The 22797-nt window shown below is 39.4% G+C and overlaps 1 protein-coding gene across 1 annotated transcript in view; it reads right to left on the bottom strand.

The window, feature by feature from the left end:
• Positions 1-20057, bottom strand: part of LOC104294482 (histamine H3 receptor-like) — a 39854-nt gene extending 19797 nt beyond the window's left edge. Inside the window, exon 1 of the mRNA XM_009894095.1 lies at positions 20050-20057. Coding sequence (XP_009892397.1) covers positions 20050-20057 — 8 coding nt within the window. The remainder of the gene's footprint in view (positions 1-20049) is intronic.
• Between the last annotated feature and the right edge of the window lie 2740 nt (positions 20058-22797).

Raw genomic sequence — 22797 nt, 5'->3', positions numbered from 1 at the left:
GCTATAGTTGTAGAATTCAAGCATATACATGACTCCTTGAAAACAATGAAGTTGCCATCTAAAATTAAGAAAAGAAGTGTTTAAAATGTTTCTTTCAGTGTCTCCTTTTGGCTATCTTTTGTGACTTCCCTCTTAGTGTCCTGAATGTTGGCGAATCTTTTCTTAAAATGCCCTAGAATATAAAAACCAAAGCACCTAACTTAAGTGGGGTGACTATCACACAGGGAGCGACTATCACACAGGGGGCCTAGCATCTAAGAGGCATTACAAAGCTTAAGAGACATTACAACACATAAATGTAGTTGTACAGGTTTCTATGTATAAGCAAACTCTTCTTGAGGGAATAAATATCATATAATTTTCTGCAGAGATAAAAATAAACAGAACTTCAGAGCTGGCATCTATGAAATCTTAAAAACTACTCTTGAGAGAGAGTTGAGGAATGTCAGGATAATTAGCGTTAAAGACCTCTTTATGCCAAATATGAGAATTGACATGTCACTCACAGGAGACTTGCAAACTTCAGGATTATATACCAAAGAAATGCTCTATCATGAGGATACTCTTCCATTGTCGAAAGAACATGGAGTGTAATTTACCACTCCGCAAAGCATTCTCAGAAGCCATGCTCTGACTGCGTAGGAGAATGTCATTTGGAGAGATAAAGATCATATCAAAGGTTAAAGCTCGGAAAACTCAGTACCTAATGTGTATAATATATGAAAATTCAGCTGACAACTAGAGGCTAGCATGGGGGGACAATTAAAGAACAAGTTGTCAAATCATGAAGACTTTGTTAACAGAGGGTGATTGACAGCAGAATAATAGGGGACTTTAATAATAATAATGTAATAATAAAAATGCCCTTTTCTTGCTAATACCAGGACCTGGTAATTATTGTCAGGGGGGATTAACCTGTTCTTAGATTTGCACTGAATTTTATAAGCTTTGAACCAGTCTTCAGTGCCAATGCAAAAATGGGAATTCCATCCCCTTTTATCTTCCTTCAGCTGTTAATATTAACATTTTGGTTTAACTACCAATTTGATTTATACTTCCTTCCATGTGTCAAGTGACCTCACCCCGTTTATAAAAAAAAAATATCTTTTTTTTAAAAGCCTTTCACAAAGGCTTGGTTGAAAGGTTTCACCTTTCAACCCAGAAATTAAAGGATTCAATGTGCATGGATTTATTATGTCTGACTCATAAAAAACCAGCTTGTGACATTGCTCTGCATATTCATAGCCTTCAAATCGTAACCACAACAACCTGTGTATGCAGCCTGTGAGAGTCAAAATCCAGATTTAAGTGGAATATTTGTCTGGTACCGATTGTTAAATATTTGAAATGGTCAGAAGAAGAAGGTGATCTAGCATTTATAAAAATCAATGAGAATTTTCTGTTTTCTTCACATGGCTTCACATCCCAGTGTAAATTGCAATTGAATTACATATGTCTGTTCATTTGTCACCCTGCAGGGTCATTGCTGTAAATTACCAAATTTTGCTGACTGCAATTACAAATTAGATGCCTCCCCAGGTTAATCAAGATGCTAAAGTTTGGGGTCTATGCTTCCCTAAAGCCTATAGAGTGACCTAGGATTTGAATGTGGGAACTTCCATTAGATGCCTAAGTTACTGCTTATACTCACTCACTCATCCATGTCTATCTAATGGGACTATTGAAATGGTGTAGATTAATCAAATTTAATTTTTAATCTTGTTTGTAAGAAGGATGATGAGAAATCTACTGTACTAAATTTTTGAGCTCAACTCCCCCAGAACAGGATACAAATAATCCTTAATAACTCCAACCTTTTGATGATCTTAAAGGTCTTTTCCAGCCATAATGATTCTATGATACTATATGCTACAGGCTTGGGGAGGAGTGGCTGAAAAGCTGCCCGGCAGAAAAGGACCTGGGAGTGTTGCCTGACGGCTGGCTGAACATGAGCCAGCAGTGTGCCCACGTGGCCAAGAAGGCCAACGGCATCCTGGCCTGCATTAGGAAAGTGTAGCCAGCAGGGCTAGAGAAGTGATTGTCCCACTGTACTCGGCACTGGTGAGGCCGCACCTTGAGTACAGTGTTCAATTTTGGGCACCACAGTATAAGAAGGACATTGAGGTGCTGGAGCGTGTCCAGAGAAGGGCAGTGAAGCTGGTGGGGGGTCTTGAGAATAAGTCTTATGGGGAGCGGCTGAGGGAACTGGGGTTGTTTAGCCTAGAGAAGAGGAGGCTGAGGGGAGACCTTACTGCTCTCTACATCTGCCTGAAAGGAGGTTGCAGAGAGGTGGGCGTTGGTCTCTTCTCACAAATTACAACTGATAGGACAAGAGAAAATGGCGTGAAGTTGCGCCAGGGGAGGTTTAGGTTAGATAATAGGAAAAACTTCTGCACTGAAAGGGTTATCAAAGACTGGAACAGGCTGCCCAAGAAGTGGTTGAATTGCCATCCTTGGATGTATTTAAAAGCCATCTGGACCTGGTGCTCAGGGATGTGGTTTAGAAGTGGGCCTGGTAGAGTTAGATAACGGTTGGACTTGAGGATCTTAAAAGTCTTTTCCAGTCATAATGATTCCATGATTGCAATAGGTTATTAACATCATTCCAGTGTGATAAAATGAAACAGAATGCTCATGGGAAACAGAGCATTCCAAATTCTTTGGAACAAACACATGTATAATTTACCTGTTCATATGTTTATTCAGTTTTTATCTTTTAAAAATAAGATTTTTTTATTTATGTACTCTGTGCACTTAAGCAACTTCGGCAGAATGAGGTCTTGAGTATTAATAACATGAATGGAAATTTAATGTATCTCTGGCTTCTTGGAAACATAGTCCTATATTTCCTGTTTCCTGGACAATTTACATAATTATGCCAATTTAGTGGACATCTGTTTTAACATCCTCAGACAAAATTATGTGGTTGAAATAGCATTGCTTCCATTTTGCCTGTTGAGATAAGCTTTTGAAGTTGAAAGGATAACTAAAAGTTGAGCACATGTTCTTGGGAAACTAAAAACCGTAAAACTAAGATGCGACCATATGCTTTGGGTTCTTATCTCCTTAAACTTCATCCTATTCAGTCACATCTGAGCCAAAGTTCAAGTGCTGACTCGCTAATTAGGCACAGTGGGGATGCAACATTTTTTCAGGCTGCGCTTCGCTGATGTACAATCCAGGCAACACAAATTACTTGGCAATGAAAATTCGAAACTGGGAATTTAGCAACTAGACTTTGACAGTGTTGCTTCCTCTCCTGCCAGCTAGTGTGTAGCTAAAAGAGATGATTGCATAAAGTACTATGCATAGTCATGGTTGGGGTATATACATTATGTTTACCTATGAAATCCAGAGGGACTATTCCATGACCTGAACGCTTCGCAGGACTGTGTTCCTGGGCCACCCCCTGGGGCATTGATGGTTCTTCCAAGATACAGGGGAGTGCAGTTAGGCAATGGCACTTACATTGTTCAGGTATAGATGGGTCAGGATATGGTATACCAGAGCAGAGAAGAGAAGGAACATAATTTAGAAGTGGATACATCTAGCTGGAGAGGAAAAGTGCTTGGATTTTAAGTCTTTTCTCTGGTTCCATGTTCAAGTCTTTAGAAAACCTCAGTCAGTCTGACATTCAGATGGACCGAGATGCCGATGATCAGAGATTTACACAGTGTTTTTTGTTGCCTATATTGTGTTGTCATCTGCTGTAGTTTTTTAAGAACTCGAATTGACTGGCGCATGGCCGTGGTGGTAATGAGAAGCTTAATGACCTCCTGTTTTAACACAGGACAACAAATTAATCTGTGGTTTGCAGCAGTCATCTCTGAGTTTCATATCTCAGTGCAGTGCAGATTTGTGGTCTTCAAACTTGATAGGCATCTTCTCAGCTATTTGTAGTGTAAGGTATATATTCCTGGGAGATTATACGGCCTTCAGTCAAAGCAGGGTAGACCCTGACTGTTGGCATCACTGGTGCTCTTTACCAGGAAGAGGGGCACTGCCAGACTCTCTGGTAGCTGGAAGGAATCTGAAGAGTAGAAGAGAAGGTGAAAACACACCAGGCCTAAGTATAACTCAGGGAACACGGAAATGTGTTTCAGGAGACTGAGGAAAAATGTTCCATGGTTTTTGTGCTATTACGTTGGGCAGGCACTCCCACTGATGTAGCAGGCTCTAAGTAGGAACAGGAATGTGTCTGTGCATATCCAAATGCAGGCCTGAAGACCTAGTCTGCAAACGTGGACCAGGACTTTTGATTTGCTCAGGTATATAATCTCAGGGTCCTGGTTGTTGTGAGGCTGGTTTTCTTTTGCCTGTTTTTGTATCCAGAGCCACATAAAAGCCAAATTTATACTGATTTTTCTTTTCGAAGTGTGACCTGTCTTGATAAGGTTCATGATGACTAGGAACAAGACATGTGATAACCCACTGTCATTACTAGGTGTATTAAATAATGGGAAACTCATTTGCATCCAGTTTAGTCATAAATCAAATTCCTGCACTTTGCTTTCTCTGCTGCGTGTTATAGGGTCTCTCAAGATAACATTCACACTTATTCCAGTAATCAACCTCATTTTAAGTTAAAGGCAAAATAAATAGAAATCAAGGAGGTAAGGTGTTTTATTGTTCTGTTTACATTTCTGTAGCTATATAAATATTTTCTAAACAAAATAAACCACCAGAAAAATGATGGGAGACTTGAAATGTGCAATTTATAGTAGCAGAGAAATGGAGACATATCTGCCTCACGGTTTTTCCAAATTACCCTACCACAGTTAAACCATTGTTTAAAATTACATAGAAAAAGCTCACCAAAATTCTGAACAAAGCTTACTAGTTTGATATGGTTAGAAACTACTGAATTCTTGATTATGAAGAAGGTTAAAATCTACAGGTGTTCACATTAGATGATGCGACAAATTCTGGAGCTTACTGTGACATATCAGATAATGGGCACATCCACATAAATGCAGCGTCTGGTACACAAGCATGAAAGCTGAAGCGTCAGCCCCATACAGGGATAGCAAAATTGTAGGCTCTGCAGAAAAGTGCATTTTGCTCATAAAGATGTGAATGTTGCTCGCAAAACTAATAAAATCTTAGTAAGCCCTTTTTCCTCTTGCTCTCTATTCTTTTCCCAGTTTCTGATTTTTTCCCCATATTCCATATTCAGGATAACCTCTCCTGCACTTCTGTTAAAAAAACAACCCTGAATTAAATCCTGACATTATACACTTTTTTTTATTTGCAAAGACATCCCTTGAGTAATAGGATGGCATTTTCCATACCTTGTTTCTCTGCAAAAACTAGGTGATCTCATATTGACATATTTAGGGTGGAAGCCTATCTGGACTTCCTGTAGTCATCCCCAGGTCCCTGTTCAATAAATTGTTTAGGCCCTCTTTGACAAAATACTTTAGGTATACATCGATTTACATGGAGATAACGGAGTTAAATAACAAAATCAGCCATGCACCTATGCTTTGCTGAATTTATACTTATGTACAGTCTAGGTCTGGAGGGATAATTTAACACTGAAGATAACATGTTTCTTGATTTTTTTTTTTCAGGCATCTGCCTTATTTTTCTCTGCTTCTACAGTCTTTTTCTTATAGCAATGTAAGAAAACTAGCTTTTATGGTAGATCGATGAAAGTATTACTACTCTCCTTTGATGATGAGTTCAGCTTTTATTATTTGTACAAAGAATAAAATTGAAATGGACTGGAAATACAGGTGAGGCACTTCTAGCCATCTGATTAACTTGTCATCGCATTGTAGAGATTAATGGGTTTTCTTCCATCAGATATCCCTTCAGAAGCATTTGTCTGACACAGCAATAGCCTTATTTATTCCATGGACAGGGTGAACAATTTTTTGGAAAATTTCAAGACACAAAGGTTATAAAAAATATACTCTTTACTTAAAATGTTCTCCTTTCACTCCCTGGTTGTCTACTAGAATATGCTATTTTTAAGTATTCCACCACCAATTTCCAATTGCCCTTGTCTGCTCTGTCTTAGTGGTGAACTTTTCACTGGTGCATGCAGTGAGGACCTAACCTGAGAAAAATACTCAAAGGTTTCTGCCCTTACACTGATCATGATTAAGACCCTGCTGGTTTCTTTGAGAGGTGACAGTATGGTAAATGATGAATGCTATTACAATTGTTAATAATAGTCATTATTGGAGATTTTTCCTATGTTAGATTATCTTCATCATTTGGGTAGGTTTTCAAGGGCTCCTTAGAGTTAGGGTCAAGCTCTGATGCATCTGTTCAGGCTGTAGACCACCTTTTTCGGTTGAACCTTAACAGGAATGCTTAAACAGTAAGAGGTTATAAGATATGCAGAATCTACTAAAAAAAAGCTCTTGGAGCCTTCCTATGAAATACATCAACATCTGTGAAAGCTGCCTGCGTGGCTGTTTGGCACTTTTTCTCTCTCCTAGGATTCTCTTCTTTAGTCATCATGCAAAGGTTGTGTCTGCATGAGAACTTCTCATAGAAGCAGAGATGCACAATGGCTGGGATTCTTCGGAATCAGGAGGTCAGTGGTAATAAAACCAACCAGAGGGTGTCATCTTAAAATATTTTTCCACTTAGTCATCTGTGACATAAAACTAAGAAAAATAAGGGTTGTTTTGTTCCCTATGGCCATATGCTTTGCTTTTAATTTGCTCTCATCATTTGATATGTTGATAGCAGCCTCATTTTCTTATTAAAAATCTTGCACAAACTTTGCTCCTAAGCTAGTGTCAGGAGAGATGCTCCCTGAACAGCCTGTGCTCTTCTCAGCTGCAGAGGCAGCAGAATAGCCCATTCATCACCAAATCCTAAGCAGTCTCCACTCCAGTTCCAGTTTGCTAACAAGACTCCCTAAAAAACAAGCAGAGCTGCTGTCTGCTTTAAATGAACCAGCTGTTTTTTCCAGCTGCTGCTTCAGTAGTCCGTGTGTCTCACATCTGTTTTGGTTCCAACAAAACATTCATGTTTTGAAGGATATACTTCTATCCCCAGAGAAGCCAATGAGATCAGGATCCCACTTAAAAAACAAGTGTTGCTTCTGGTGCTGTTTGTTTCTAACCTGCATGGAACACTAAATCTGATCTAATCTGAGGACAAGAAGAGAAGACAAAAAAACCCCAGGTGACTGTGTGCATGTTGGTACTGCAAGCACATTAGGTGAGCAGCAGTCTAGGTATGGTGATAGACTTTAGCTGTAGAGCTCCGTCCTTTCATTTCTGCACAGCTTCCAGTAGCCAACTACCAACCTGCATTGGGTGTCTCAGCAATGCAGTGTCATGTGCAGCAGACACTCTCCATCGCATAGCTGAAGAAGCTGTGTGACTTACTGGTGAATTTCTGTCCAGGCTACTCTTTTTCTTCACATTGAGTGACTTGGAGGACAAGGACTGTTAGTATTTACTTATATATGGCCACAATTTCTTTATTATTTTAAGTACAAATTTGAAAAACTTGTCTCATTTCTCAGTAAATGTCTGTTCCCACAGAGTTTACATTTTCTAGGCTGGCTTCTTAATTTACTTTGCTCCAGGAACAGTAACGCTGCTGGACACAGTTGGATTCACTGCATGATATATTTTGCACCATTACCCAGGAGTATCTTGTACAAAGAAAACTGCAGGCCAGAAGCATCAGCCCAAAGTTGCATTGCCAAAGTCAGAAAGATGAAGACATCTGCCAGCTAGATGGTGCTAAGAACTCCAGGGCCAATCAGCTAATACCCAATCACAGTCACTTCCAAAAAAGCTGGACAACAATTAGCGATGCAAATAAAGCAAGAAAGCATACAGTGGGTTTTTTAAGACTTTGTGTATCAAGTGGACTAGTCAAAGAACTGAATAGAAGAAGGCCAAGCAAGTTTAAACTGCAGTAAGTGTTAAATGCAGTGTTCCAACATGCTGCTTTCTGCCCAGGCCACAAGCAAATGTGCAGTAACAGCTGTCATTTTTATATATATATTATATATATATAAAAAAATATATATACAGTATATATTTAAAAATATATATTTGCATATGTTTATAAAGAGCATATATATAATTTTTATATATACTCTTTATATATATATATTTATATATAAAAAGTATTTGAACATCATGGGCAAGAGGACATTCAGTTGTCACTAAAGTAAAAGGCAAGGTCTAGCTATTAACTGGAACCTGCTCCTGCTGTCACTGATAATACAAGTAATGAAGTTTGAGATGAAGAACTTAGGTTATTTTAGAAGTATAACCTCTTAGTATTCTTCTATAGTACACTGAATTCACTGTGTCTTTCATTAAATTCTGTTTCTCGGTGTTCTTGGGATTAATTATGTATCATCATAAATTAGTGCTGAAGAACTTGTGGTATGTTCTAACAGTTGTTGATTTGTTTACTGTGTAGTCTGTGGAGCTGTTGGCTACTTTAGCTCATTGGATAGAAATTAGATGTTATTTATTTATGGCAACATGAAGTCAATTTTAGGTAATAATAACATCTCAGACATGAACTGCTGCAGTGCATTTGCACTTGACATTAACTAGTAAGTTAGTATGTTTTTAAAATGTTATGACACATCACTAAAGATGAAGCTAGTGAGCTGCTATACAGGATGTGTTAGACTTGACTTTAGAAATTTGAATCATGAAGTATTGATTGATTATAACTAAGTGAGATGACCAAACGATGCAAAGCAATAATTTGGCCGTGGTTTCCTGTTTCTGAGGAGGTATTTGTACTTTTAAGTTTTCAGTTATATGCAAAGTTCATGGCTGTGAAATAAATGTTGAGCTTGTTACGCTTGCAAGAAGGAACCAGGCTAACTAGTTATTTTGAAGGGAAATGCTTTAGAAGAGAGAAGTCTTCTTACTAAGTTATTTGTGGAGAAGTCCAGGGCCTCAGAAAGATTAGATGAATAACATCATGAGTAGAGCATAAGAAAATACCATGTATCTACAGTATTTAGGCTAACCTGACTTCCTCAGAAGCCACCTCTTGTATTCACAGGTATAGTTTTTGCTATATTTTTCTTTCTAGTACCTAAGAAAGAAGTGGGTTTTTATCACTTATGCTTTTTTGGGTGCAGCTATAGTCTGTTCTATTACTAATTTCATGTTGGCTTTTCCTAGATTAAGTAAGATCTCTCCACACGTATTTATATGCATATACACACACACTGTCTCTCTCTCTTCTTTTTCTGCTCTCCCTTAAAACTCACTGCTTGTGCTTGGATTTGCGCTACTGTTTTGGTCTTTCAGCCGCCACTTTTATGCTTTATCCGTGGGTTGTTTGTCCTGGCTATGCAAGTTTCTGCAGGACTTTTTGGTTCCCATGCAGTACAAAGGCTCAATAAGGTGGCATTGCAGTGTGATTGACATTGAAAATAACCAGATACAGTCCTGACCTTTTAATAAGCGCTACCGTTTTTTATCTTTCTCAAGTATATATCAATTCTGGCAACGGATTGTGACAAGTTGTTTTTACCAGGCTAATTGGCAAGCGATTAGTACAGTATCTTATTTCAGTCTTACCAGTGGAATATTTGGGACATTTCATTTTGTCCTACTATATATTTTGAAAAGCCTGGCTGTATGTTGGTATTGTGCAGAGTCCATACAGAATAATGTTTGATAGACTCAAAGAAATCACTAAACATCAGGATGGATGAGGCATAAAGAAAGCAAATATATGTAAATACTGGATATTCCATTTTGGACCAGGTTTGTTTGATACAGTTAGGGAAGCCCTCTTCCTGTTCTCAGTAACAGATGTCTGAACAAAAGCACTGTCACTCTCTGCCCCTCTCTCTGCCTTGTCTTCTCAGATATGAAAGATCTGGCTAGGTATCAGTGTTAAGCCCTGGACAACACCACCCTTTTATGAAGCCACATACGGGGAATTAGGACTGTGTCATTTCTTGCAAGTCTTTGAGAGGAGTCTGTCTGCAGTCTTGTGAAAAGTGTGATCTCTCACTGAACACATTTATTAGAAGTATATCGATGATATACCTGCAAAGGCTTTTCAGGTCATCTGCTATATTTCAGTGCCTGCTGAAAGAGGTTGACTCCTCCAGATTTCAGCAGGAAAACAGGAGACAGTGTGCTATGCGGGGCACCATGGTACTGGTGACTAACATACTGTTGCCACTGACAACATATGAACCTCCGTATTACTTTCAATGGAGTTAGATAATATGGGAATAAAAGCATCAGTGACAAGCACATGCTAGTGGTGCAGTTATGAGTGTTGCGGAATGCTTGATACCAATAGAGGGAAGTTAGTAAAAGATGCTTTTTATAGACAAGATTGGGAACGCTGGAGTTTTATCTGTGTAGCAGGAAGCTGCATATTTAGTATGTTAAAGACAAGACAGGAGATGGGCATGCTGTTAGCCGGTCAGCTTTTATTCATCAGCACTATCATGAACACAAAGAAATTTTTTTCATCCACTGAGAACACCATGCTGCCAGCCACTTGCCAGCCAGCTGATCGCATCCACACTTCCCTGTGACACTCGCTTTTTGAACAGGTGCTGAGTACATCACAGCAATACTGCCTGGGAGCTGTGGGAATTAGGCCACCCTCTACTGCGTGTGTTTTAATGCAGCTTTAATTGGATTTTTATTGTTTGCTTCCCAAAGCTTTGTTCCAACAACAGATGGGACCACTGTCCTACCATGTATGGGGCTGAGCTTTTTATCTAAGGAATAATCTTTGCTTTTAAGTGGCCCTTCATTTCAAACACCATGATATCTATCCTATTCAAAGAAAATTGATATCATAGGAGGGGGGCTGAAAGGAAGTAGTAAAAGAAAAAGAGCTAAAATATAATAATTAAGAGCCTTAGCTATCTAATAATTATTATTAATATTGTTATTTTCATAGAACTTTAACAATGTAAGTAATTTTTTCTTATATTGGTATTAGTTTAAATGGAGTTGCCCTTGTATCAGTAAGAGAAGAATTTTTGTTTAAAGAACATAATGAGATTGGCATTTCCATCTATCAGCTACTTCTGGTTTCATATCATCTGCAAAATTGTTGAGGGTGCACTCTGTCCCATCATCCAGGTCATTAATGAAGAGGTTAAAGAGTGTCAGCCCCACTATCCACCCCTGGCATACACCACTAGTGCCTGCCCCCAGCTGGGCTTCATGTTGCTGTCAGCAACCCTTTGACCCAGGTAGTTCAGTCAGGTTTTGATCCACACTCCTCATATCTAGTTCATACTTCATCAGTTTATCTACAAGGAGGTAATAAAAGACAGTGCTTGAAAGCCTTGCTTAAGTCAGGATAAACAACATCCAGTGCTGTCCCCTCATCCACTGAGCTAGTAATTTCATTGCTGTTGTTTCAGGTTGGGCAAGCATGATTTCCTCTTCCTAATGCTGACTATTCCAAATCACTTTCTTGCCTTTCATATGTTTGAAAATGGCTTCCGGAATTATTTGCTCTATCACTTTCCCAGGCATCGAGAGAAGCTGACTGGCCTGCAGTTCCCTGCATGCAGCTGCTTGCCCTTCCTGAAGATATGAGTGACATTTGCTTTCTTCCTTGAAATCTTCCCTTATCACAGTGACCCTTCAAAGATAATCAAGAGTGGCCTCACAGTGGCATTGGCGAGCTCCCTCAGCACTTCTGGGTACATCCCATCAGCTCCCATGGACATGTGTATGTCCACTGTATTTAAATGTTCCCGGATTTGTTCCTCCTCCACTGATGGTATGTCTTTCTTGCTCCAGGCTTTCCCACTGGCCTCAGGGGCCTGGGATTCCTGAAGGTAAAATCGTAGCCTCCCACAATGCTGCTATGCTGTCTGGAAGTAAGTACACCCGTAAATCACTACAGCACCTAGGGGAGCTGCTTACATTGAGGACTGAGGCTTTTCTTTCCACCTGCTTTAGTTCAGCATTGACAGAGAAACAGGCAGCTCTGTATGGATAGTAGCAGATGGCAAAAAAAGGGGGGAAAATGATCTTTGAAAAGACACACTTACATCACAAGCTGGTTCAACAAAAAGCAAGCACAAGCAAATCTGGGATCTCTCACACAATACATCAAGCAGATAGGACTTTTTTTTCCTTTCAGATGCCTGCAGATCACAGCTGAAGAGTACCTTCATCTCCTTTTAGAGGATGAAAAAACATTAGTATGTTGGAAGTGTCTTTCAAAACTCAGTTTATAAAATAGCACGCTGGATCCTGGGAAGTAGGGCTGTGCCTCATCAGCTGTCTGCCCAAAGATGAGCTCATTGTAACCACTTCATTAGTGACAGATGCTTGTCTGTTTCTTCTTAAAAACGTTTAACAGTTGAAACTTCTCACCCCCTCCCAGGCAACTTGCAAAAGGATGTCAGTATCCTTTTTCCTAATGCTTAACTTAAAAAGCTCAGTTCCTTCACTTCTTCACAGCTAGTTTAAAACATTATTTTGGTGTTCTGGATTATAACATAAGGGAAATATTTTAAAAGAAGCAGTCCTGCTATGGAAAATGTTGTTTGGGTGTCTCAAAGTACTGTGCAAAACAGTGATAGAGTTGCCATTTACTCTGTGCCACTATTTTGTGTTATTAACTGCTCTTTGCTGCTGACTCTCTAGATGCTACCAGGTCAAAGACACCTCCAGCTCTGTCCTGTCACTTGTTTCCTTTTGGACAAACTTTGCCAAGAACTCCAAGGTCCAATTGTACTGTCAGGCCTCTAACAGCTTAGGGTGGTACCAGCAGGGATACTGTCAATCATATCAGTGTTTTGTTTTTCTGCTGTACCTCCAGAAGTCACAAATAAAAAGCCACAGCAGTGCCCCAGTCATCACCCATCTTGTGAAAGTCATGGTACTGAATGGTGGTATGCAATACTGATGTGTTCTCTGCACTTTTCCACAGTGTAAGCTGTTTAAAGGCTCAGTACTTTTAGCACAGAGATAATAAAAAACATAAAATGTTTGTTTCTTACCTGGAGGGGATGTCTTTATACTGACCTAGAAGCCTGGACAGATACAGAGGAGCTCAGCTTGTTTATGTCAGTATTGTCTCAGTAATGTCGGAAGGGATGTGGTAGCTTACAACAGCTGAATATTGGGTCCCTTATTGAGAGATGAGAACGTTGATTTGGTTACAAAAATCAGACTGAATGGGAGGAAACCCACTCACTCTTGCTTTGCTTTTCACTTTCTGAAAGAAGACATTGGGAGTGTCCTTTTGACCACTCATTTTGCAGGTAAGAGCTGCGGATCTCTGGGTGTGGGCTCTCGTGCTGATTCTGCTGCAGGCTCTGCCACTCACAGAAATATCCAGGATGTGCCTCTTTGAAATCTCTAAGAATTAATTAATTAGTTGGCCTGATTCACTCTATTACAGCTTCCAGGCTGCGAGTTGCCACAGGCAGAAAGTTGTACAAACAGGTACTCTGAACTGTATGCTTGATACAAAGCATGTGTCACATTCTCTGAGAGGATACTGGTTTATGGCACAACAAGCATTTGTACCAAACTGACTGCTTTAGTGCTGTCCTTCCATCAAACCTGCTGTGCTGCCATTATTTATTAATGTTCCCTTTGTACTAATAAGCTGCTGTGATGTGACTCAGGTGCTGCAGCACAGCTGGCACATGCTACCTGGTACACTGAGGACACCAGTCAGCAGCTGGAGATGGGTGTGACCTTGGGCATCCTCTCTATCTATCTTCTCAGTGGAAAAACACCAAATCCAATATTTTCTATAGGAATATGCAAAAGCAGCTGATGTTGAAGGCTAGCAATTGCGGTTTATGCCAGTGAAAAGAAGTGGGAGAACAAGTTCTTCTTAGTGATCAGTCTCTGTTTCTAAATGGAAGTGCAATAATGATGAAAAAGAAATACAAAGCCAAACAATCTGAATGATACCTCTTCCTATTAGAATAGTAATGTGACATTCTGTAGCTCAGGACCTGGCTGTAAATTCTTCCATAATATATTTTTCATCATAGTTATCTGTCTTTTCTCAGAAGAGAGGACCAGCTCCTCATAGAACAATATGCACTACTATGTGTGTGAAAAAGCCGTTCATTTTAACATTAAAAAACAATTTAATGCTTGAATTAACAGGCTTGATTTCAGTCTTTTTTGGTACAAAGGCTTTCCAGACCATAATTCACTTTGGTCACACACTGAAAGAATCTCTTCTGTTTCCCCCCTCATTTTTTAAAAATGTGGTGAGCAAGCCACAAATATTTCAGTGTCCTCTCCTCCGTGTATGTAAGAACATGCTAACTTGCCTGTTGTCTTCTGGCCTGTTCCTTGCACACACATTCTTTTTGGTGACGTGCAGCTCTTTGAGGCTGGTTTGCTGAGTGGCTACATTTCATTCAGAACGCCCAATGCATCTGAGTGTCTCAAGGTTTTTTCCATCAACATTACATTGTATTTGTCACCAGGGCATTTAATCTGCCCTTTTGGTGTCCATTCTCCTTGGGCGTAATCCGAAGTACTCAACTGACACATCCCCTTGGTTTTGAGGAATGCAGAAGCTTAGAAGCTGTCTCTGTCTACTTTTGAGTTGCAATTGGTCACATATAGTACATAGAATTTGAAGAGTAAACTTTTAACGCTCTATTTTAAAATATTTGGTTTTCTTGTAATGCTGCTCAGGGGTTACCTGAGTATAGCCCCTACTAGTTGACACAGCAGAGCATGAGTGTTTGATGATCTGGGAAATCAGGTCCTCTGTGCAAATAAAGTTTTTTAGGCCCCACAAGGGTGTGGTAAGGATCAGTCCACCATGGTTTTGAGACACTTGTGCATTTCCTGTAAGCATTGTTGCATAGTGGCTGTAAATGGTAGGTAAAGCTGTGAACTGGATTGAGCCTGGGGAGATCCAGCTATCCCGTTCAGTGTTACCTACAGAATGTTATGTTTGAGGGCAACTTGCAAAATTACTGGCTTTGCACACTTTTGAAATAGTTAAGACTGTTTTTCACATTGGGGGTTTTTAGTTATACATGTCTGCTTGCAATGATGGATGTTTTCTATGGGTTTTTTTCTGTGTTGGAAAGCCAGGAGGAAAGCTAGCAAGGGGGACAGTTCATTAGTAGAAGTCTTATTTTAAGGAAAATCTTTAGCTATTTTGTGAAGAAGGCTGACTGTACAGACGTAGAAACGGATTTTCATCAGCACACAGTGTTCTGCTTTGCTACAAACCAAAAAGGTATATCTAAAAAAGGCATATCTAAAAAAAGAGCATACAAACAACATCAAGAACTTGGATTTTATTTTATTTTTTTTTAGCTGGACAAGATATATCTTCCATTTCAGTGGAAATCTGTTCTACATTGTAGACACTATTACAGAGTGGCGATGTGTACAAAGGAAAGAAATACAGTGGCTTCATATACTTTTCAGTTTATGATTTTTATTTTTTAAATAAAGAAGGCCCTGTTTTTAAAGAGTAAGATTTGCAGCTACTTGATGGACCACCGGAGGGGAAATTGGTTTGGATAAAACTAAGGGGTTCATTCAAAATAAAATAACATCTTATTTTATACTACTTAGTATTTATTTTATTTATTAATTTGGGTATACTTTAAAGATACTATATACAGGTTGAAGTGCATCTTTCCATTGTCATATTTGAATTAAAACATTTCACTAAATAACCAAAATATGTTTTGATATTTTGGGAAAAATCACCCTCCTTTTTTGATACAAGCTGTTCTGTTAATTGTATGTGATCCAATTTATGAATGGTTTTGGTCTCCCAGAAGCTCCATATTATATCCTATGTACTTAAAAAAAAGCCAAAACAAACAACCCAGCCCCAACAAACTACAGGAAGCACACAAAACAATAACTTTCATCCTGGTCATTTGTTACTAACATTATTGGGGCATCTAGAAATGTGTACACCTAAGAATGCAAATACATATGCCATTCTACCTGTCAAAAGTAAGATTCATACAAATTTTATCTAGATGAATAGATTGCGGTCATTTAGGATTACTGGGTCACATATTCTATTGTTTTATAAACCACAGACCTTAGAATGCACTCCAGTACATTTTCTACACTGTACTACATAGAAAACATGCATTTTGTGTGAAACGTTTTTTCCTGAAAGGCCTTCAATATATTTTTAAAATTCCAAAGTATTTTAAGAATTACATTAGAAAAAGAGTTGACTTTATCTTTTGAGTATGTAGTTATATGTTGCATCATTATTATATATACACATTTATGTAGTATGTAGTAAAATTATTGTGATTATGCACAAATTGCTAAGCAGATTGCAGAGCACAGAAATTCAAGTCAACAACAGAAAAGCAACTAGAAAAGTCCAGTGTGCCTGTGCAGACTTTACTTTGGTTTATAATGCCCAAAATGAACTGGCTGCCTGTCACTGTTCTGACTATCAATTGAAGTAGCACACTTCAGATAGTTCCAGACTTTCAAACTGCCATCTGTTAAGACGTAATCATAAGCCCACTGACAAGTGTTTGTCAGAAATCACTTCATGCTAATTGATTTCTTTTCCAACACACTTTAGTAGCTAATTTTTAAGACCCGAGAGCCATCATTACTACACATTACTTGTCAAGATAACAACACAGCTGTCCTTTGGAAAAAAGAGCCTAAAGTACTTGAACTATCACAAAATTATAGGAGAATTGCTTTTAAACAGCCATGTTCAAAATTTTAACTGAAACGAAACGAAGCGTTGATCAAAACAACATATCCCATCACCAACAGCTGCATTCTTTTGCATCATTAGTAAATTTAATTTTGTTTTGTTTACAGTGAATGAAGAGGTGCAATGATCATGCAAAATCACTAGTGCAAGCGATTTCATTCTTTTCAGGCATGCCTTCTTCCTGACATAATTATGCCTAATGATTTGTTGCATTCTGCATCTGCAGTAATCATGATTTCATCCTCATCTTTAATTACTTGCATCTTTGCTATTCTTTCAAAGATGCGGTCAGCAGCTCTAAAGGGGTAGAAAGTTAAGGGACCAGTGAAGGCAATGATGCCTATTCTTACTAATGCCAAAGAAAATTTTGACAGTAATAGGGCAAAATACAGCATTCACTCTGTTATACAATGGTAAATGCCTGATAAATAAATCGCACAGTGTTAGTCATAAAGCTGAAGCCTGTTTAGAATTTCCATTTTAGCCCAAAGTCTATATTTATTCCCATCAACGTTCAATTTCAGTTTTAACATCTGTTGAAAAATCTGCCTGCCTATTGTCTGTCTCCAAAGAAAGAAAAAATGTTGTTATGGGCTGTGTTCCTGTTGTATCTCTGCAGTCAATTGAGCAACACCTTGTGTAAGGCTTGGTCTATTCTTATGGAGCTCTTGACAACTTTGAAACGTCTGAAAAAGGACTGCTCTTCTCAGACCTTTCTCCAGGAGCTGATTATCTGCAGAAGGGGGCTACCCAATACTAAGGAGCACTTTTATTGTCGATGAGTCCTAGTCAAGTAATCTGCATAGACTTACATTTTCCATCATTACGTAGATTCCTTCTGTAAGTCAATATCTGGATTGAATGTTCCCTGAGATGAAAGCATGGCTGAGAGGCAGATATGTGTCAATATATGTGAAATAATAATAAAAAAAAAACCAACAAAAAAACCTCACCTAAATTAGATCAGTCCTCAGTTGGACCCAATTCTAATCCTATGGAAGCACCTTTCCTGCTCTTTAGTGGAACTTGAAAACATGTGGAGGAGTGAGGAAGAACAGAACTGCGGTATCCTCTTTAATGAGCAAAAAGGCTAAAGTCTGTTTTACTAACTCCTTGATAAGAGGAGCAGAGGTTCAGTTCGCAAGGTCAGTCAGCTGAAACTTGCATTTCTGAAAATTAAGGAGTTAGCAATACCAGGCATGTTTGTGGTTAAGAGAAACTTAATGCTCAGCAGGCAGAGTAGTAAGAATCTTGGAAGCTGTTACGGTGAATTGCAAGAAAAAAAGCATCTATAAACAGGAAAATCCAAATAAGCAATGCTGTTATTGGTATTTTAAAACATAAAGTGGCTGTTAGATCAATTCTAAGGCCAGCCAGTACATTCTTGAAGAAGCTAATATTGAGAAAACTCTGAAAACTACTCAAATCACACTGGAGAAAACACACAAGAACGCATCCTCTGTTATTCAGAGAGAAGCAGTGATGCAAGCAGCTGATTTCCAGTTCTAATTTTTCTGACTTCTGGAAGTCAGATATATTGATCTCAGTGATATGGCCCCATCTTTGATAAATGTAGACATTTGGATGACGAGATAATTCGTATGTGAAGCTCCAAAATAGTTCATAAAAAAAAAAAAAAGGATTTGACTTTTGGAGGAAATGAAATTATACAGATTTTCGAAAGTTTAATTGCTTTTCTGGTTAGATTCAATTTATTTAGGTTTACAATGGTTTAAGTTCATACAGCTGTAAAAGTAAGTCTAAAGACTGATGAAATACTGTCAGAGCACCAGTTATAGCTAATAACCCACCTAATTAAGGGCAATCTACAGTTATGTGACACTATTCATCTGCCAACATAAAAGTGGTTTGCAAATGAATTAATGAAACATATGCAGTAAAAAATATTAACTGCATTATATAGTGGGCAAATGGAGGCCTAGAGAGACTAAAGTGATTGCCATGGCAACAAAGTAAGTTTGTATCAGGATGTGGAAAAGTACACAGAATTTTTTTTGCAGTCTTATGTAGCAGTCTCTTTTTAGATGTTTTTTTTTTCTTTTGTGCATATTTGTTGTTTGTAGGCTGAGTTGCATATGCCAGCATCAGAGCCCTTCTGGCTTGCTGCTTCTCTTAGCCAGGGGTTGGGTTGCCACCAGGGGTTGGGTTGCCACCAGGCTTTGAGCCAACACAATCTTATTGCTGCCCAGGTGGTACCTGCATTGGAGGTACTGCAACTCAACTGCTTGTGATATACGTGCTGTCAGGACACCCAGACTGGCCAAATCCCACGTGGGATCTGTTTTACCATTGTGTTCCTTCAGTTAAAACTAGGGAAATGCCAAAAGAAAGTTATCTTTTAGTACTAAGACACTAGTTCCTCTCTGCATTTCCTCAGGTTTATGTAGATGTACTTGCATTAATTCCTGTAAAGCAATTAATGGCCTTCTGTGATTTGCAAACTGTATTTGCCATGTCATGTTTTTGAGTGAAGGTGTATATCAGATTTCAAAAGTCAGAGTTCTGCATGCCAGCGCTCCTCACTGTTTTAATATTTCAAGGGAAAGGCAGCTGAGCAAATATATTTGGGGCTTAAGATAAGGCTCGGGGGTTTTAGAAGCATCGTGGTGACTGAAATGCACACATCTCATTGACAGGTGCAATAGCAATGAGATTTCATTCAAAAGCGTGAGAGCTGAGTACAGAGTGTGAGGGCAACCACGTTCCCTTCCTCCCTTCAAACTCAGGAGCTAAGTCTTGCCAGTCCTCTGCACTTCACGCAGACCTGGTCACTCTTACTCAAGAAAACAATAAGCTTGGAGAAAAGTGCAAAGAAGGGCAACTAGTGAGATGAGGGGAATGGAAAGCCTGCTGTGCAAAAGGAGAGAGAGATTGTGACTTTCCAAAAGAGGCTCAGGAAAGCGCCAATTCACGCTCAAGAATAAATTGGGTGGATAAACATTGTAGAGAGAAAAAGAACTGTTTAAGCCCAAGAAAATAACTGATGGTCTGCATTGTGCATGCACGTTCAAGCTGGAAAGTGGAAGGTTTTCAACAATAAGAGGACTGAGTTTCTATTTCCAATATGAGGGGGGAGAAACCAACTGTGGTGGAGTTTTTTGAACACAATGGAGTGTTCACACAATGGAGGATCAGTCCACGACCCGGTTGCCTGCAGCAGCAATCCCTGCCAAGACTGTGTTTCTTTGATGTCAAACAGCTCTGTTGTAAAGATTGAGGATAATGAACTGAACATTGTGGAAGTGTCTTATGGAAGACATTGTTCCCCCAGCTACGCTGGAAACTGAACCAATAGGGGTAAATGTGTTGTCCTGTTCATGATGTTGTGCCAGTGTTTCACCTAGGCGTGAGAGAACTTACCTTCCCATTGTGAGCCCTGATGGGTCCCTGAATTCATTGTATCTATTTAGAGGAAAAAATAATCTAAAAATTTAAATAATAACTTTACAATTATATAGTTACTATGGTTATCCAGTTACTCTATGCATAAAGGCAAGACTGTGGGTCTAATGTTATGGACATAAATATGCAATAGTGGAGATTTAACAGCAGATAGCTAAAATATATAATGGAACGAGGTTTTTTGCTTGTTCTTCACTTGCCACCCTTTTTCTTTCCTTTTGTATCACCTCATGCTTTTTATTAAATCCTTTATTTGGCTCCTGTGTTCAGGGAAAAAGCTTATTCATGTGCTCCTGTAGTCACAAAAACATTTTCTGAATTTTTCAGACTCACTTTGGCTTCTAATGTATCTTCCAGGCAATCTTTGGCATTCTGTTTTTCCTTCCTTTTATTTGCCTTTCTTGGTTGTGGTTTTTTTTTTTTTTTTTTTTTTTTCTGTCTCATGTTGTGTTTGCTATTTCTGTCCTTTTATGCTGATAGTCTCTTTTCATTCTAGGTGTTGAAAAAAGTATAACACAGGGAACATCCCACCAGGGTAACTTAGACCTAAGTGTGGAAAGATGACCTTCTGCATCTTGGTGGAATATCCCTTTTGCAGTCCTTTCCTTTCCAAATATTCTCTTCCTTCCCATTCCTGTTGTGAAAGATCTTATTGCTTTTCCTTCACTATCTTTCCTCTCTGTTAGACTATTTCTTACTCTTTTTTTTCCCTCTTTTTGACCATTACTCTACTCCTCCTGACTCAGTGTACAGCCTGAATACAATTTTGCTAGTGTGTGTTGCCAAGGTTGGATTCAAACCCCTTATTCATTCAGTGAAATTTCCTTCATATCTGAGACATTTTTCTGTGTGGGTATAACAAATGTGCGTTGCCTGCTGCAGAATCTCAATGCTGTGGCTTTAAAGCAAAGAATTTATGTGAATAACTGTGTCCCTTTACTCTTTGAATACAGGTGATCCCCTTTCAAATATAATACAGTGTCCAATGGTATTGCAGGTTTAGTGGGGACAAACTCCCAATTATTAATTACTTAAAAGTTATACATTTATAGACACTTCATTTACAAACACACTCTGCTTTGAAGGCTGACCTTACAAAAAAAAACCCCACCACTTTTTGGGGGAGATTTAGATGCTTTAGTGTAATTTTGTAACTAATTATGATATATGAAAACTACGTGAGTATGGTTAAACCTGCATGCCCAGTATAATGGTTAAATTCTGATAGCAGACTGCAGAAAAGTCTCAGGGACTGAGATACTCTCTTTTCTTCCGGGGTTGTGATGGGCAAGGGTTGATTTCAGTGGACGTCCAGCAACTCAGACTCGTGCGATGTAGGGATGAGCAGGGCTCTTGGTTTACTCTGAATGTGTAAATTGCTGTAGGCATTGTACTGCTGCTGCAAAAGCAATTAATATTTGGAAAGTAAACATGAAGAAACTTCAACCTGGCAGCTGTTTAAGCATGTTGTTAGACATCTAAGGCAGCCCCCTCGTGGCCATTTATGTTTTGAAGCAATTGTGTCAAAAAACAATTTAAAAATAGCCTTTTTTTTGGAGGAGAAATGAGTGCTTCCTGATTTAAAATTTCTGCTGTGTCCTGTTACACTTGTTAAAGGTGTCGATAACACCAACAACCTGTGGTGCTAATAATACAGGTTAAACCCAGGTTTTGTGTGGTATTGATCTGAAATGACTGAATTGCAGGAGCAGCTCTCTGAAGCCTGGCCTGCAGCGGCAATCCCACACACCTGCCGGCAGCACCGGCAGAGGTATGTCATGTACAGCGTCTGTGCTATCCCACACCTGCCTGGTTGTCTTCTGCCGGGGCACGCTCATCCTCTGTTTCTTTTGAAGTGCACTGCACAGGGGCTGCACATGCTTCCTGGAGCATCTTGAATTTTTCTGTCTTTAGTTCCTGCCTGTCCCCCGGTCCTGTAACGACCTGTGGTTGCCTCGTCTTTGCTAAGTTAATTATTAATGTCTTCCAACTGCTTAGCTCAACCTTACTTGCATCGTTTTGACTTTAATCCTTATTGGCACTTGTGTGACAGAGCTCAAAATGCAACCAGTGGCTTGAAGAGGAGAGCTGGGTCATGAAACAGATTGTGATGTCAAGACAGAAATGAGAGATGCTCAAGTCACAATAGCTGAGACACAAAGTCGAAAGCACTGAGAAATTCCGAGGGAAAAAAACTGCCCCTTAAATTTTGATCAGGTGCCTTTTGTGTAGCAGCTCGTCAGAGCCAAAAGCAAAGCATGTCTTCCTGCAGTTATGTGAAGAAGTCGTTCAGTGAATTTCTGTTTTTTGTGAATTGGTTTTTTTTTGTTTGTTTGTTTTTTTTTTTTAATCCTTTTTTTGAGGGGGGAAGGAATTGTTTTGGGTTTTTGACATTTCCGCGGCCACACTTGGTGGGTCCTTCTCTCGGAGCACTGCGAACCCCCCTCCGCAGGGGCAGGAGGAGCACCTCTGGAAGCAAACCTCTGCTCCAGAGAGGCGCTGCCCGTCCTCGCCGGCGCTTCTGGCTGCTGTCTAACGAGGACAGACCCAGTTTACCGGTTGGATTGTGACTGGCGGGCGGAAGGCTTTAAGCATTCTGTTCCGTTTCCGACCGTTCCGGCTGCCAACCTGCTCCGGAGGGAGCCCGGTACCCTTCTGGAGAACAGCAGAGTACTGGTCTCAGTCACCGCGCCGCCCGGCACGGCT

This window comes from Charadrius vociferus, unplaced genomic scaffold (genome assembly GCF_000708025.1).
Source record: "Charadrius vociferus isolate BGI_N301 unplaced genomic scaffold, ASM70802v2 scaffold341, whole genome shotgun sequence".
Lineage (NCBI taxonomy): Eukaryota > Metazoa > Chordata > Aves > Charadriiformes > Charadriidae > Charadrius > Charadrius vociferus.
The sequence above is the reverse complement of the archived record's forward strand: the minus strand, read 5'-3'. Positions and strand labels throughout refer to the sequence as shown.